Source organism: Macaca thibetana, chromosome 7, assembly GCF_024542745.1.
Source record: "Macaca thibetana thibetana isolate TM-01 chromosome 7, ASM2454274v1, whole genome shotgun sequence".
In the NCBI taxonomy this organism is placed as follows: Eukaryota; Metazoa; Chordata; class Mammalia; order Primates; family Cercopithecidae; genus Macaca; species Macaca thibetana.
Window position 1 is genome coordinate 43698656 of NC_065584.1, and position 18897 is coordinate 43717552.

Genomic DNA, 18897 nt, shown 5'->3' on the forward strand with positions numbered 1-18897 from the left:
ATTGGGTTAAGGCTTGAATAAGCATTTTACGGAAGAGAAAACATGAATGACCAATAAACATTCAAAAAAAGAGATCAAACTAATTAGCAGTAACAGAAGTGCAAATTAAAACCACGATGAAATACCTCTTCTTACTCATCAGATGGGCAAAAATTAAGTCTCACAATATCAAATGTTGGCAAGGATATGGGACAACCGGAATACTTATATGCTGCTGGTTTGAGTAGAAATTGGCAAAATCATTTGGCATTAAAAATTTAAGATGTCAGGCCAGGTGTGGTGGCACATGCTGATAATCCCAGCACTTTGGGAGGCCAAGGAGGGCCGATCACTTGAGGTCAGGAGTTCGAGACCAGCCTGGCCAACATGGTGAAACCCCGTCTCTACTAAAAATACAAAAATTAGCTGGGCATGGTGGCACGTGCCAGTAGTTCCAACTATTTGGGAGGTTGAAGCAGGAGAATCGCTTGAACCTAGGAGGCAGAGGTTGCAATGAGCTGAGATCGTGCCACTGCACTCCAGCCTGGGCAACAGAGCGAGACTCCATCTCAAAAAAAAAAAAAAAAAAAAAAAATTTAAGATGTCCATAACCTCTTATTCTGAATGATCACACTCCTAGATATTTATCCAAGGGAAGTTATTACACTTAAAAATTTTCCTAAGTAGTACTGTTTCCGAATGCAAAAACTGGAAGCAATCCAAATGTCCATCAATAGCTAAGTAAATAAATTTTACTAAGAACATGAATAAACCTCAGTCGCAATGATGGGTTTGAAAAAATGAAGTGAGGTATGCAGGAGGGGCAAGATGACTGAATAGAAGCCTCTACTTATCATCATCCCACAGGAACACCAAATTTGACACCTATCTCCATACAAAAGCAACTTCATAAAAAACAAAAATTACGTGACCAATCACAGTACCTAGTTTTAACTTCGTATCTCTGAAAGAGGCATGGAAGAGGATAAAAAAGGTAGTCTTGAATTGCTGATACCACTCCTCACCCATCCCCCAGCAGCAGTAGCATGGCAGGGAGAAAGAATCCGTGTGCTTGGGGGAGGGAAAGTGCAGCAACTAGGGGACTTTGCATTAGAATGCAGTGCTGCCAACATAGGACAGAACTCAGCCAGCATGAAGCATTTAAACTAGCCCTAGCCAGAGGGCAACTGCCCATCCCAGTGGTTGAAACTAGAATTGCAGCAAGCCTCGCCACCTCGGCCTAAAGTACTCTGGGGTCCTAAATAAACTTGGAAGGTTGTCGAGACCACAAATACTGCAACTCCTAGGTAAGTCCTACTGCTGTGCTACAATCAGAGCCAGTGGACTTGCTGGGGCAAGCGATCAAGTGAGACACCAGCCAGGGAAGTTAAGGGAGTCCTTGGCATTACCCCTCCTCCAACCCCATGAACCACAGCTCACAGTTCCAAAAGAGACTCCTTCTCTCTACTTGAGGAGAGGAGAGGGAAGAGTAAAGAGGACTTTGTCTTGCAACTTGGATACCAGCTAAGTAGGACTGGGTACTGGGCAGAGTCATGAGGCCCCCATTCCAAGACCTAGCTCCTAGATGACATTTCCAGACACACCCTGGGCCAGAAGGGAACCCACTTCCTTGAAGGGAAGGACCCAGTCCTGGCAGGATTCATTGCCTGCTGACTAAAGAGCCCTAGGGCCCTGAATAATCAACAGTGGCAACCAGGTAGTACACACAGTGGGCTTTGGGTGAGACTGAGACATGCTGGCTTCAGGTGGGACTCAGCACCTTCAAACTGTGGTGGCTACCAGGAGAGGCTCTTTCTGCTTGAGAAAGCAGAGGAAAGAGTAAAGGAGACTGTCTTGAGCTTAGGTACCAGCTCAGCCACAGTGGGGAAGAGTACTAAGTGAGCTCTTGGAGTCTAGGTATTAGCTCTTGGACAGTATCTCTGGACCCAGCCTGGGCCAGAGGATAGAGCCCACTGCCCTGAACGGTGAGTCTCAGGCCTGGCAGCATTCACAAGCCGACTGAAGATCCCTTGAGCCTTTAGTGAACATGAGCACTACCCTGGCAGTACTTTCTGTGGGCCTGCAGTGGTGGTAGACATGGGGAAAGGGGAGACAAGATGTGAAGGACTTTGTCTTGTGGCTTGAGTGCCAGCTCAGCCACAGTAGCACACAGCACCAGGTAGATTCCTAAGGTTTCCAACTCCAGGCACTGGCTCCCAGACAGCATATCTGAAGTCACCTAGGTGCGGGGCAACTCGCCACCCTTAAGGGAAGGACACAAGCCTGGCTGGCTTCATCACCTGTTGATTGTAGAGCCCTAGGGCCTTGAGCAAACATGGGCAATAGCCAGGTACTATTTACAGAGGGCCTTGGGCAAGGCCCAGTGCTGATGCTGTGCTGATTTCAGCTCTGATCCAGTGCGCTCCCTGTAGTGGTTGCCACAAGGGTGCTTGTTTCACCTCTACCCCAGCGCTAGGCAGCTCAGCACACAGATTCTGTTTGTTTGGGAGAAAGTGAGGGAAAACAATAAGAGTCTCTGCCTCCTAATCCAGAGAATTCTTCCAGATCTTATACAAGACCACCAAGATGGTAGCTCTACGACTCTGCAAAAACCACAGCATTATTAGGCTGGGGGTATCCCGTAATGCAGATATGACTACCATGACCAAAAACTTAGATTGCAACACTCAAGTCTCTTAGAATACCTGGAAAGCCTGCCCAAGAAGGACAGGTACAAACAACCCCAGATTGTGACTAAAATAAATACCTGACTCTTCAATACCCAGACACTGACAAACATTCACAAGCATCAAGACCATCCATGAAAAAATGACTTCACCAAACAAACTAAATAAGCCACCAGGAACCAATTTCAGAGAGAGAAATATGTGACCTTTCAGACAGAGAATTCAAAATAGCTGTTTTGAGGAAAATCAAAGAAATTCAGGATAACAGAGAAGGAATTCAAAATCCTATCAGATAAATTTAACAAAGGGATTGAAATAATCAGAAAGAATCGAGCAAAATTCTAGGGTTGAAAACTGCAATGGACATACTGAGGAATGCATCAGAGTCTCTTACCAGCAGAATTGATCAAGCAGAAGAAAGAATTACTAAGCTTGAAGACAGGACAATTTGAAAATACACAGTCAGAGGAGATAAAAGAAAAAAGAATAGAAAAAAAATAAAGCATGCCTACAAAATCTAGAAAATAGCCTCAAAAGGTGAATCCTTTAAGAGTTATTAGGCTGGACACAGTGGCTCGCACCTGTAATCCCAACACTTTGGGTGGCAGAGGAGGGCAGATTACTTGAGGTCAGGAGTTCGAGACCAGCCCGGCCGACATGGGGAAACCCTGTCTCTACTGAAAATACAAAATATTAGCCAGTGTGGTGGCTTGTGCCTGTAATCCCAGCTACCTGGGAGGCTGAGGCATGAGAATTGCTTGAATCTGGGAGGTTGCAATGAGCCAAGACTGTGCCATTGCACTCCAGCTTGGGTGACAGAGTGAGACTCTGTCTCAAAAGAGAAAAAAAGAGTTATTGGCCTTAAAGAAGAGGTAGAGGGAGAGATAATGGGTTGAAAGTTTACTCAAAGAGTTTACTCAAAGAGATCATAACACAGAACTTCCCAAACCTATAGAAAGATATCAATAAATGGTTCTGGGAAAACTGGGTTATCTATCTATATCTTCAACTAGAAAAATGAAACTAGACCCCCTATCTCTCATCATATACAAAACTAAAATCAAAATGGATTAAAGACTTAAATCTAAGACCTATGAAACTACTAAAGGAAAACATTGGGAAAAACTCTCTAGGACACCAGAATGGGCAAAGATTTCTTGAGTAATAATACTCCACAGGCACAGACAACCAAAGCAAAAATGTACAAACAGGATAACATCAAGTTAAAAAGCTTTTGCACAGCAAAGGAAATAATCAACAAAGTGAAGAGACAACCCACAGAATGAGAGAAAATATTTGCAAACTACCCATGTGACAAGGGATTAATAACCAGAATATATAAGGAGCTCAAATAACTGTACAGGAAAAAAAGTAATAATCCAATTAAAAAATGGGCAAAAGATCTGGATAGACATTTCTCAAAAGAAGACATAAAAATGGCAAACAGATATGGAGGTGTTCAGTATCACTGACCATCAGAGAAATGTAAATCAAAACTATAATGAGATATCATCTCACCCAGTTAAAATGGCTTTTAGCCAAAAGACAGGCAATAATAAATGCTGGCAAGGATGTGGAGAAAAGAGAACCTTCATATGCTGTTGGTGGTAATGCAAATTAGTACAACCACTATGGAGAACTATTTGGAGGAGCCTCAAAAAAACTAAAAATAGAGCTACTATATGATCCTGGAATCCCACTGCTGTGTATATACCCAAAAGAAATCAGTATATTGAAGAGATATCTGTACTCCCATGTTTAGTGCAGCATTATTCACAATAGTCAAGATTTGGAAGCAACCCAAGTGTCCATCAACAGATGAGTGGATGAAGAAAATGTGGTATATACACACAAAGGAGTACTATTTAGCCATTAAAAAAAACCCCAAAAAACCGAGATCCTGTTATTTGCAACAACATAAATGGAACTGGAGGTCATTATGTTAAGTGAAATAAGCAAGGCACAGAAAGACAAATATCACATATTCCCACTTATTTGTGGGATCTAATAATCAAAACAATTGAATTTGTGAACACAGAGAGCAGCAAGGATGGTTACCAGAGGCTGGGAAGGGTAGTGGGGGAGGTGGAAGGGAGATGGTAAATGGGTACAAAATAACAGAAAGAATGAATAAGCTCTAGTATTGATAGCACCACACAGTGACTACATTCAATAATAATTTAACCGTACATTTAAAAATAACTAAAAGAGTCCAGTTGGATTGTTTGTAACACAAAAGATAAATGCTTGAAATGATGAATATCTCATCTACCCTGATGCAATTAATACACAGCAATTACCTGTATCAAAATATTCCATATATGCCATAAATATATATACCTATATACTCACAAAAATTAAAAATTAAAAAAAGAAGTAACAGAAGAATGTACACAATAGGTATTAGCTGGAAATTGTGAAAACAGGACACACAAACACATAGTAAAAGCACAACTGGGAGTTCAAGACCAGCCTGACCAACATGGAAAAATCCCATCTCTACTAAAAATACAAAAAATTAGCCACACATGGGTGGTGTATGCCTGTAATCCCAGCTACTCGGGAGGCTGAGGCAGGAGAATTGCTTGAACTCGGGAGGCGGAGGTTGCAGTGAGCCAAGATCGTGCCATTGCACTCCAGCCTGGGCAACAAAAGCAAAACTTTGTCTCAAAAAAAAAAAAAAGTACAATAATAGTCAGGAAAATGGTAAACAAAATTTGGGAGAAGGATGGTTATTTCTGAGAAGAGAGAGGAGCACACAAGAGAACTCAAATTAATAATGTACCTTTGGGTACAAAGATGTTAGTTTCATCATTATTACTTATACCATGCATATACTTTTATAAGCACTCTATTGTATGTACCCAATATTAAATAAGAAAAAAAAAAAAAACAGAAGAAATACAATATTTACCAGAGCTTTCTTTACATTGCAATTTTTTTCTACTTTACCATATTTTCCAAATTATCTCTAATGTATGTGTTAATGATAGAGAAAAAAACCTATATTTTATATTCTTAAAACTATTAAAATATAGTTTAATTATATCTTAAAACGATCTCCTATGTTCTTAAAGATTACCTTTGGAAGAAGACCTACCTTTCTGCCTCATTTTTCCGTGCTTTGAAAGTTTCCTTCATTGCTGAGTTCTTAGAAACTAGTTCCTGTAAAGTACACTGAAGTTGTAGTTTGGCTTCAGGGCTGGATATCATTCCCAGTTTCTCAGTGAGGTCCTGGATGTGTGCTATTGTGGATTCCAATTCCTCTTGTTTTCGAAGAGGCATTTCTGGAGATTCATCTGGATTACCAACATCTACTCTGTAGGGTATAATGATGGCTTCGAGGGAAGTGATGCTCTCCACTGCCCTGGTGACTGCTCCTTTATAGCGTGTTAGATTTTCATAAGCATCATTCAAGACATTCTAGTGAATAGGAGATTAAATGCTGTGACAAAATTGTCAAACTTTTGGAATTTCTCATTCTTAAGTTTTTGTGGTACATTCATAATATGTCTTTAAGTCTCATAAGAGTTAGCATTCACATATTTACAGTTTGACAATATTACACTATTATTTCTAAGTGAATAACATTGCATTAAAAAAGTTGTTTCCAGGCTGGGCGTGGTGGCTCACACCTATAATCCCAGCACTTTGGGAGGCCAAGGCAGGTGGATCACGAGGTCCGGAGTTCAAGACCAGCCTGGCCAATATGGTGAAACCCCATCTCTACTAAAAATACAAAAATTAGCTGGGCATGGTGGCGCGTGCCTGTAGTCCCAGCTACTTAGTAGGCTGAGGCAGGAGAATTGCTTGAACCCAGGAGGCGGAGGTTGCAGTGAGCCAATATAGTGTCACTGCACTCCAGCCTGGGCGACAGAACGAGACTCCGTCTCAAAACAAAACAAAATCAAAGTTGTTTTCACATTTAATAAGAAAAATAATCTAAGTTCAAAATAACATCTCAAGAACAATGTCTATTAATTTATCTTCCTGCTTTGGAACTCTTGTACTAGACTATGAATTAAATAAAACAATGAATTATGTTTAATGTATATAACCTTAATCAGTATTTGTGAACAAATGAAAAGAAAACAAAATCTCCAGATCTTTTAAGTTTTTAAACTAATTTCTCTGCCACTAACTTTAGTTTAGCTACATCATTGAATGAATGTCTCCAGACTTCAGTCATCTCATTGAAATAACAAATATAGTTGAAATAAAAAAAGGTCCAGTTCAGTTCTAATCCTATTATTTTTGGGATTTGTGCACATTGTTTCCTGAAACTGTATTAAAATTCAAGTGGAGAAATACTCAAATTACTCATTTATTACAAAAGTATTTAAGGAATATAAGTTCATAATACTTCATATTTCCATAGCATTTACACCTATCAAAATATTCCAAATATAGTATCTCTTAATAACTCTTCAAATTAGAAAAGGGAGTTAATTTCCCCTTCTATAAATTTAATGTGATCAATCTGAAAACACTATGTATGGCATTATATTCAGCAGAGTGTGAATTTCAATGATGCCTAAGATATCCTCTCTATCAAAAGGAAGGGAATGGAGTGTGCTGGAGTCACTTTCCAACACAGGTGAGCAAATAATCACAATTTACTCAACTCTGCTGCTATAGCATGAAAACAAATACACTCAATACAAAAACAAATGGCTATATTCCAATAAAACTTCATTTATAAAAACCAGCACTGTGGGAAGGATTTGGCCCATGAGCCTGAATGTGATGTTCCCTGCTCCGGTTCTGTTACTGTTCTCAGGACTCTAAGAAAAATCTTCATGTTTCTAAACTTCGATTTCCTTATTTTTAAACGGGGCTAATAATAGCACCCATCTCACAGAGTTGCTATGAAAATTCAACATGAAATTTTTAGCACAGTGCCTCCAACACTGTAAGTTCTACATAAATGTTAGTTATTATTTGGTGTTCTTCCCTCTACACTGTAATTCTTCCATTATATCTTATTACCTCTAAAAACAAAACAGAAAACAAATTTTAAAAAATGCTCTGAGCTCAAGAGAGACTACGAGGAAACCAGAAATAAAGGAGTCAGATTTGTCCTTTTCTAAACTAGGAGGCACTGCATTTAAATGCAGTATGAGTCAGGATTACAAACCAGTTCACTGTAATTTTTGAAAATGGCTATCTTTCTGTAGAGAATTTCCGTGTAGAACCTATAGCTTCTTTAGAACTACAGACATTAGCAAAACAGAAAATCACAAAATAAAAATAGATTCACTAACTGCCCAATTTTATTTTATTTTACTTATTTATTTTTTTTGAGACAGAGTCTCACTTGGTCACCCAGGCTGGAGTGCAGTGGCAGGATCTTGACTCACTTCCGCCACCCTGGTTCAAGTGATTCTTGTACCTCAGCCTCCCGAGTAGCTGGGATTACAAGCATGTGCCACCATACCCAGCTAATTTTTTGGGGTTTTTTTTTTGTATTTTTAGTAGAGATGCAGTTTTGCCATGTTGGCCAGGCTGGTCTCTACCTGGCCTCAAGTGATCTGCCAGCGTTGGTCTCCCAAAATGCTGGTATTACAGGCGTGAGCTCACGCACCCAGCCACTAACTGCCCAATTTTTAAAACTTACTGTGCGCAAATCAATGCTTGTGTTAAGCTGCATCTGAAGATCTTCAAACTCACGTAGTTTTGTCTCCACATCACTCGCTTCAGAAGACTTTTCTTCTTCTCTTTGCTTATCAATAGCAGTCACAGCTTTAATACTGCACATTTCTGTCCAAACTTGCTCGTGAAATGCTTCACAATTGTCCTTTTCATTTTGAATATGTTTAATTTCCAAATTTATAAGTAAAGGCTGCTGTAATTGAGATTTTATCTGATTTAAAACATGTAAGGAAGTTTCTAGTTTGTCCTGAAAATTCTTTTCATCCAATTCTTTTGGTGAGAGTTCTAATACCATGTTTTGGAGAACTTTGTATAACTTACCATTTTCTTCAGCATTCAGCTTTATTTGTAGTATTTCTTTCTCTTTGAATGAGTCATCAAAGACCTTATTTTCATTTAATTTCTTTATTATCTCATCACATAAACACTTGGCTTTCTCAATTCTCTGACTTAAAATTTGGGCATTGAGCAATCTGCTTTCTGGAGAGCTATCAGGAGCTTTTAGTACTACTTCAGTCATTTTCTTAATTTGCAAATCAATAGCTCTCATTTTACTTAGTAATGCCTGATATTTGCCATGTTCTTCCTCAAATGTGTCCAACTGCTTAATTTTTTCTTCAAGTTCCTTTTCTTTTTCAAATACTTGGGTTTGTAATTGGTCAAGTTGTGAAAAATCCCAGTTTAGTCCAATATAGTCAAACACTTTTTTAAGTTTCAATACCTGTAAGATGCAACACTTAATAGCGGTGAGTCTGTCTTTAAGATTATAGATCTCCTCTTTAACACCTTTATTTACTTCTTGATTAAGTAGTAGTTCATTGTGCTGTATACTGTCAACCTCCTCCTGAAGCGCTGACGTTTTTTCACGGAATTCTCTGCAAAACTTTATCTTGTGTTCTACTTCATTACATTTATTCTGAATTAATCTTTGTATTCTGTTGGTCCTAATCTTAAGGTTTTTCAACTGATCATCCAGAAATAATCTTTCAAACACATTAAGCTCCTCATAGATGTTTGTTAGTTCCTGAAGATGTGTTGAGATTCCACTGTCAATTTCTTGCAATTCCTTCTGAGATGCCTCCAAAGTAACATGGTGATGTTTTAGTTCAGTTTCCGTGGCAGTTGTCTCCACTCTGGGAATTATCAGTGCTTCACTTTCTTGAACCATAAGTTGCAACTTCCTTATTATTGCAAAAAAATTGCTTCTTTCTTCCAACTTAAATTCTAATTGCTGTGATCTTTGAGTTGATTTTAAAACCAGCATTTGGTATTGATTCCGTAAGTCCTCTAGGGTATTATTTAAATCACTGCCCTCATAGGTTGTAAGGCTAGGAACCTTATCTTTGACCTCTTCAGCCAACGATTCCACAGACTGCTGCCTAGCTAGAATGCCATCATGTGTCACTTTGCACTTTCTGATCTGTGAAAGAATGTCATCTGGGAGAAGGGAAATGGAGGGAATAAGTTCGCCCAACAAATTCTTGGCCCATAAGATAGTCTCTTTCATCTTGTTCCTTTTGTCACACTTCTTAATCTGATTTTCTGCTTCTAAGTGTAATGGCTCCAGTGTTTCCCATTGTTTCTTCAAGTTATTTATTCCATCCTCCAAAATCTTCTTTTCTTTTTCTCCCCAAATCCTCTTCATCTGAAGTTCAGCTTGCCCCTTTAAAACAGAAAATCCATGCTTGGTAGCCTGGAGGTCAGTGGTCAAGGCAATCATGCTTTGGTTCAATGCCTGTTCTTCTGGAGACTTCAGCCTTAAGTGTAGATGTTGCTGCTGCTGTTGCAGAGAAATCTCAATGTCCCGTATCTTATTCATGAGGGTTGTAAATTCATCATATTCCACTACCTGCTGAGAATACTTCTTTTGAATCTGTTGTTCCATTTGTTCCCAACCATGTTCAAGTTGCTTAATCTGGCTTTCTAACAATTTCTTATCCATGTCAGTCACATGGTTTGATAAATTCTCCCATTTGATTTTCAAGTTGCCTAAAGAATCTTTCTCTTTTTCTATGGATGCTATGAATTTTTTAATTTTGTCCAGATACGTTACACTGTCCAGTGATCCTCTAGAAAAAGAATAAAAATAGAGCTTGTTAATATTTAATGCTTATTCTACATTAAAATATGGATAAATATCATTAGAAGAAATTAATTCTGCTCTAAATTCACAGAAAAAAATAGGCTGTCTGTAAAAATGATCTATCCTTAAAATAAAAATCAGAATCTTGTTTACTGTGGCTTTCACTTGGTGTAGAAAACTCTCTTATAAAATGAGCATCTTGGCTTTTACTTTGAGTGAAAAAAAAAAAAAAAAAAGAAAATGAGTATCCTAAAAATGAATAGCCACAGGAAAAAAATGAAGAGTGAAGAGAAAAATGTACATAAAAATATTCTGTAAACTGTAAAGTGCTTGTAAAAGGTTAGTCTAGGACTGAGAGATATTACCATAATATCCAACTCCCTTGTCATCTTTCCAACAAAGGGAAAGATACTGAAGAAAAAGCTGTAATCATCAAGCTAACCTAAAATTGTTTCCTCAAGGGCTATTACTGAAAGTAAACCCCAATTAAATGCAAGTATAAACTAAACTTTTTTTTTTTTTTTTGAGACAGAGTCTCGCTCTGTCACCCAGGCTGGAATGCAGTGGTGTGATCTCGGCTCACTGCAACCTCTAACCTCCCAGGTTCAAAAGATTCTCCTGCCTCAGCCTCCCGAGTAGCTAGAATTACAGGTGTGTGCCTGGCTAATTTTTTTTGTATTTTTAGTAGAAACAGGGTTTCACCATGTTGGCCAAGCTGGTCTCGAATTCCTGAGCTTAAGTGATCCACTTGCCTCAGCCTCCCAAAGTGCTGGGATTACAGGTGTGACCAACCACATCTGGCCTAAAATAAACTTTTTAATAATGAGAAAATATTTACATATGAAGACTAAATTTAATGCCATTTACCATCATTTTCAAAGCCAAAAGGAGTGCATACATTTTAAAAGAAACCATTCCAATACATATATATTCAATATATACCAAACTATTTAACTAATTATGCTGATACTAAATAATTACATGTTTCTCTCCCCTGCCCACATAGTTTAGAATTCTTGACAAAAATAATACTGAATTCCATAGAACATAAATCTCATTTTGTAGATATTTATAGCATGAATTGTTTCATCAATTACTTTATAAAACATATTCAATGATTTAAATAATTTTTTGCATGAAACCCACAGTTTCCTCAAATGGATTCTGCTATGGTCTGAATGTGTATCCCTTAAAATTCACATTTTGAAACCTAATCACCAATGTAATAGCACTAAGAGTTAGGAACTTTAAGGAGTGATTAGGTCATCAGGGTGGAGCCCTTATGAATAGGAGTAGAGCCCTTATAAAAGAGACTCCAGAGAGCTGCACAGCTCCTGCTACCATGTGAGGACACAGCTAAGACATGCCATCTGTGAACTGGCAGGCCCTCGTCAGACACTGAATCTTCTGCTGCCTTGATCTTGGACTTCCCACCCTCCAAGGCAGTGAGAAATGATTTTCTGCTTTTTTATAAGCCACTTAGTCTGCAGTATTTTGTTACAGCAGCCCAAACAAAGACAGCATCCATACGAAATAAATTTCCATACTGTGGTTTTAAAATCATAATATCCTTTCACAAAATAAACTCTTAAAACCCTGGGCCTGTCCAAGGTGGCAGATGGTTGTGCTTGAATAAAAAGAATACAAGTCCTAAATGCTTACACTTACACTTTTAGACTTTCCTTGTCTGTCAACAAGGCTTTCACTGAGGATTCAACTGCAGCGAGGTGTTCCTGAAAATCTCTGAGGAGACAATATTGGCTTTCTTTGTTTTTCTTTAAAGTAATAAGTGCCTGAAGCAAATTGTCCAAGTGCTGTGCCGAATATCCTATATTGTGAAGAACCAAGGCCCCAGTTTCTGTTTTGTTAAGACATTCCATTTGTTCCAGTGGCTTAATGGCTGCTTTCTTTGCTTCCAACTGGGTATATAATTCCTAAAAATAAGTCAAACAGATCAGTCAATAAACACTCACTTATTTATGCATTAATTCATTCATCTTCTTTCCTCTTTGAGATAACACACTCTATCTCAAGAAGAGGGTAACTCATTTGCACACAGGGTAACTAAAGTTGTAACCTTTAAAAATTATTGTTATTTTGTCACTCAGGCTGGAGTGCAGGGTGCAGTCATAGCTCACTGTAACCTAAAATTCCTGGGCTCAGGTCTCCCACCTCACCCTCCCACATAGCTAGGACTACAGGTACATGTCACCACACCCAGATAATTTTTTTTATTTTTATTTTTGTGGAGCCAAGAGTCTTGCTATATTGCCCAGGCTGGTCTTGAACTCCTGGCCTCAAACAGTCTTCCTAGCTCAGCCTCCCAACGGACTGGGATGACAGGCATGAACCACCATATCCCTAATATTTAAAAGGTTTTTCTTCCCAAGAATCATGTTAAAATCTAGTCTAAAATTCACCATTGGTCCAACATTTAATGTAAATTAGATCACTCTATTATCTTAAAGAGTTCTGCAATATCTAAAGGGAGATTCATCTTAATTTTATTATTTACATACATCACCCATGTTTCCTATTTTAGATGCGTGTTAATTGCATGGATCGTTTATAGTTTGCTTCTTCTTTTTTTTTTTTTTTTTAGAGACAGGATCTCGCTCCATCATCTAGGCTGGAATGCAGTGCCACAATCTCACCTCACTGCAACCTTGAACTCCTGGGTTCAAGCGATCCTCCTGTCTCAGCCTCCTGAGTAGCTGAAACTACAGGCACACACCATCTTGCCTAAATAATTTTTGTATTTTTTTGATAGAGATGGGGTCTCACAATGTTGCCCAGGCTGGTCTCCAACTCCTAGACTCAGGCAATCCTCCGACCTCAGCCTCCCAAAGTGCTGGGATAACAGACATGAGCCACCATGTCTGGCTGCAGTTTCACTTTTTAAAATATGGCCATGTATTGGATTTTTAGATTACACAGCTGGAAGCCCATAAATACATAAACGTAACTATGTAAACACAGATGTAAAAACAAAGGTGGAGGAACCTCATCGCACTGATTGTTAGGAAAAATACATTTGTCAAAATCAGAAGAATATATACTTGTAAGAAAAGGAATGATGGCAAGTCAAAATCTCCAAATTTTGTCACTAAGTTTTTAGGAACTTTGTGAAACAGAAAGAAGACTAATGTTCATTAAACTCTTCTACTTTCTAAATGGAAAGATTTATACAACTTACTTAGTACATAATTATATAGTTACCAAATTGATCATCAGGCAAAGGTTAAATAAGACTTTTCACTCTGTACAAGCAAGTTTTTGGCAATTAAAATATATTGTATTGCACTGGATAAATGATGCAATCATGCTGTCAGTGTTTTTATGTTTCCATACCTCTATCTCTTCTAATTGTTCATTTCTTAACATAATATCTAATTCTAAAGGTTGATTTTGCAGCTCATTGACTTTCTGCTCATCGTCAGTGTTTTTCATGCTTTCTTGAGCATTGAGAGAAAGTTGTTTTGACATAATCACTTCCACAGCTGAATCCTGAAATATATAAAAAGATTAATTGCTGAATAGTCTACTTTCCAAATAAATACTGTTTATTTTTCTCTATGAAAACATTCCAGTTTCTTCTGTTTACTTGGATTTATAGACTTTAAAAGTATATTTGGGCACTATGAAATGTGATTTTTCCATATAATAATGCCTATGTTGGTATTACCCCAAGATGAAACCTTTTGTGATAAAGTAGTACAGGATATAGCATTGCTCAATTGTATATTGAAGCAAAATCTATAGTCTTAAAGACAGAAAACATATATTTTTAAAAAACCCAAAAGTGTATGCTTTAGTGTTCACCAGGATACAGTGAGCAGGGCAAATAATAGGCATTTGTTGTTACCTACTGGTAGTTTAAAATAAGTGGCTAGATGGAGGTAACACCAAGGATTTGTGATATTAATTATAGTGACAGGAGGCAGTCAAATGCCTAGACAGATAGGGGCAAGTCCCCAGTGAAACCCCGCCTCCATGCCAAAGACAGTTTAAAGCCTGAAAGTCAAGCTACAAGTTAATTCCTAGGACGAACCGAAAACTTGTCCTCCTGTTTGGCACACTTTCCTCTGATTGATCCCCACCCTTCCCTTATTTTACATATACCTACCCTTTCCTAATGGGTTTTCTACACTGTCATGCTTTCCTTTGAGTGGAGTCTTCGCTTTAACCTTTTTCGCATAATTATAAACCAATCAGCACACACTCCCTATCCCGGGCTTATAAAGACACCAGAATCAGTTGGTAGAGGAGGAGATGGCCTGACTTCAGGGGAGAGACAACCTGACTTCAGGGAAGACAACCTGCCCTTCCCATCCCCCATTCAGCTCTCCTCTCCACTGAGAGCCATTTTCATCGCTCAATAAAATTCTTGGCCTTCACCATCTTTCAATCATCCACGTGACCTCATTCTTCTTGGATGCTGGACAAGAGCTTGGGACCCACCAAGCATGGGTACCCAGAAAGGCTGTCACACCGGCCCTTTGCCTTTGCAGGTGGAGGGCGGCTGCCCCACACGACGAGGCAAGGGGCCAGCTGAGCTACTAACACACCACCATCTGCAGACAGCAGAACTAAAGGAGCGCCGTAATACCCCTTTCTAGGGCTTCAGGATCGTGGGCACCTCACCCAGGAGCCACTGCGTTCCCCTCAAGGTGACATGCCTGGTCTGGCCACAGGCCCCACACAGAGCTTGTTCCTGTCTTGGCACCCAGAGCAGTTGGCCAGATCCTATGCTCACTTGCTCACACGCTCCCTCCTGCAAGGGGTTGAGCACAGTGGACCAAGTAGACGGGGCGCCCCTTTTACGAGTCTGGTGAAGGGGCCGAGAAAAATTCTGTATCATTAAGAATAAATTGGCCAGCCACAGTGGCTCATGCCTATAATTCCAGCACTTTGGGAGGCCGAGGTAGGCGGATTGCTTGATCCCAGTCAAGGAGTTCACCATGGGCAACACGGTGAAACCCCATCTGTACAAAAAAATACAAAAATCAGCTCAGCGTGGTGGCACGCATCTGCAGTCCCGCTACTCAGGAGGCTGAGGTGGGAGGATCACTTGTGCCCAGCAGGCTGAGTCTACAGCGAGCCATGATTGCGCCACTGCACTCCAGACTGGGTGACAGTGAGACCCTGTCTCAAAATCATTTTGATTTCAAAAAAAAGAAAGGATAAATTATGTCTTAAGCCAATCAGTAGTAATAATTCAAACCTAGGTAAGGCAGAACAAGTTATATATGAGGTAATTTGACCTTTTCTGAAAGCTTTAAGAACTTGAGGTTCTCAATAGGACACAGAGAGACAATGCATCTGCATTTACTTGCTTATTCTTTCAATAAATGTTTGTGGAGCCCTGAGATGTACAAAGCACCATGGCAGTAATTTTAAAAGATGTCCATAATTTTGCTAAGGCACTCGTTTTTATTTTCAGGTTACTTTATATACGAAAAATCATTTAATTGTGCTATATACTTTCATGTCCATAGAATCTTTGAGGTATCAAATTTGTGAATAAAACATGTCCACATCCCCAAATAAGGTAGAAATTGATGTCTTAAAAATACTCTCTAGATATATTGTAAGATGTTAACGAGGGGAAACTGGGTGCAGGGGTGTAAAGGAACTTTTTGTATTATCTCTGCAACTTCTCTGTAACTGTAAAACTATTCTAAAATTAAAAGTTCATTTAAATAAAACAAATATTGTCAGGAGCTTCACCAGTTTTAACTGGAAAGAGAATTCCATTGTCCAGGGCTACTGGTTTTGAAGTACTTAATTGGCATTTAGCATAAGTCACTTCTTCTAAAAGGCTGCAAATTACTGAAATAATTTTGTAAATTTCCTCAGGTTCCAACAAGGTATTGAGGGACACTGTGGTGAAAATCTACAGCTAGGGCAGCAGCATCTCACAGGGGAAAGATCCAGGAAGTCTATGAGAAGAGAGGTGCCACACCTCAGGTTTCACTGGCCAGTAGGTGCTTTCTGCCTATGAGCCAGTCCTATGAGCTAGATAGTTGTTTCCTTTCTATCTGATGGTTGCTATTTCCTAGAGGACCCCTAGAAATACATCCTGGGCCCCAGAGAACCTGCACTAAAAGCCTAGATACTGGACCTGAGGAACACTTTATCTGTTATTCTTCATCTACTAAGATTGCAGAGCCCTTAGTCTCTCTTATCTGATGATCCAGTACCTGAGGACTATGGTTACACAACAGAAAAGTGACATTTCTAACAACTGCCTTTAGTAGTCAGAAAAAGGATGCTCGAAAACCTGAAATTACCCCCAAAAGTTCAATTGTTTACCAACTCCCAAAGCCATGTTTCTAACTTGGCAGAAAAGCCAACAGAATCCCTTGAACTAATATTTCAAATGTAAAAGGTCCTTTGCTTGTGACAGAGAGGTTAGAACACAGACTCCACGTCCTGATAGGCTCCTGGAACGATTCTTTCATTACCAGGCGTCCTTTGCTCACCACCCTTTCCTCCATTTTAATTTTACTTTGCACGTTCATTTGAAACGTTTTATTTTAATAAGTAAAATATTTCATATTAACCTTAATAAAATATAACTGTATCAGTCCATTTGCACACTGCTGGTAAAGACATACCTGAGACTGGGCAATTTAAAAAAGAAAGAGGTTTCATTGGACTTACAGTTCCATGTGGCTGGGGAAGCCTCACAATCATGGCGGAAGGCAAGGAGTAAGTCACATCTTACATGAATGGCAGCAGGCAAAAAGAGAGAGGTTGTGTGGGCAAACTCCCGTTTTTTAAAACAATCAGATCTCATGAGACTCATTCACTATCACGAGAACGGCGCAGGAAAGATCCACCCCATAATTCAATCACCTCCCACCAGGTTCCTCCCACGGCACGTGGGAATTGTGGGGCTTACAATTCAAGATGAGATTTGGGTGGGGGACACAGCCAAACCACATCATATTGCCGCTGGCCCCTCCAAATCTCATGTCCTCACATTTCAAAACCAATCACGCCTTCCCAACAGTCCCCCAAAATCTTAACTCATTTCAACATTAACCCAAAAGTCCACAGTTGAAAGTGTCATCTGAGACAAAGCAAGTCCCTTTGCCTATGAGCCTGTAAAATCAAAAGCAAGCTCATTACTTCTTAGATATAATGTGGGTACAGGTATTTGTTAAATACAGCTGTTCCAAATGGGATGAATTGGCCAAAACAAAGGAGTTACGGGGCCCATGCAAGTCTGAAATTAAGCAGGGCAGTCAAATTTTAAAACACCAAAATGATCTCCTTTGACTCTAGGTCTCATATCCAGGTCATGCTGATGCAAGGGATAGGCTCCCATGGTCTTGGGCAGCTCTGCACCTGTGGCTTTGCAGGGTACAGCCTCCTTCCCGGCTGCTTTCATAAGCTGGCATTGAGTGTCTGCAGCTTTTCCAGGCAAATAGTGCAAGCTGTCAGTGGGTCTACCATCCTGGGGTCCGGAGGACAGTGGCATTTGCTCAGTGTGGTGGCATGTGTCTGTAGTCCCAGCTACTCAGGAGGCTGAGGTGGGAGGATCACTTGAGCCCAAGAGGCTGAGGCTACAGTGAGCCATGATTGCGTCACTGCACTAGGCTAGGTAACAGTGAGACCACTCCACTAGGTGGTGCCCCAGTAGGGACACTGTGTGGGGGCTCCGATCCCACATTTCCCTTCTGCACTACCCTAGCAGAGGTTCTCTGTGAGGGCCCCGCCCCTGCAGCAAACTTCTGTCTTGGCATCCAGGTGTTTCCATACATCTTCAGAAATCTAGGCAGAGGTTCGCAAACCTCAATTCTTGACTTCTGTGTACCCACAAGCTCAACGCCACGTGGAAGCTGCCAAGGCTTGGGGCTTGCACACTCTGAAGCCACAGCCCGAGCTGTTCCTTGGCTCCTTTTAGTCAAGGCTGGAGCACCTGAGACGCAGGGCACATGGTCCCTAGATGGTATACAGCAAAAGGACTCTGGGCCCAGCCCACAAAATCATTTTTTTTTTTCCATAGGCCTCTGGGCCTGTGATGGGAGGGGCTGCGGTGAAGACCTCTGACATGCCCTGGAGACATTTTCCTGTTGTCTTGGGGATCAGCATTCAGCTTGTTACTTATGCAAATTTCTTCAGCCTGCTTGAATTTCTCCTCAGAAAATGGGTTTTTGTTTTCTATCATATTGTCAGACTGCAAAATTTCCTAACTTTTATGCTCTGCTTCCTTTATAAAACTGAATGCCTTTAACAGCACCCAAGTCACCTCTTGAATGTTTTGTTGCTTAGCAATTTCTTCCACCAGATACCCTAAATCATCTCTCTCAAGTTCAAAGTTCCACAAATCTCTAGGGCAGGGACAAAATGCCACCAATCCCTTTGCTGAAACATAATGAGTCACCTTTGCTCCAGTTCCCAACAAGTTCCTCATCTCCATCTGAGACTACCTCAGCCTGGACCTTATTTCCATTTCACTATCAGGCTTTTGGTCAAAGTCATTCA

The 18897-nt window shown here is 39.9% G+C and overlaps 1 protein-coding gene across 1 annotated transcript in view; it reads right to left on the reverse strand.

The window, feature by feature from the left end:
• Nucleotides 1-18897, reverse strand: part of SYNE2 (spectrin repeat containing nuclear envelope protein 2) — a 377154-nt gene that overhangs the window by 165939 nt on the left and 192318 nt on the right. Inside the window, 4 exon segments of the mRNA XM_050797880.1 lie at nt 5767-6089; nt 8284-10387; nt 12070-12335; nt 13753-13908. Of these exon segments, the coding sequence (XP_050653837.1) occupies nt 5767-6089; nt 8284-10387; nt 12070-12335; nt 13753-13908 (2849 nt within the window).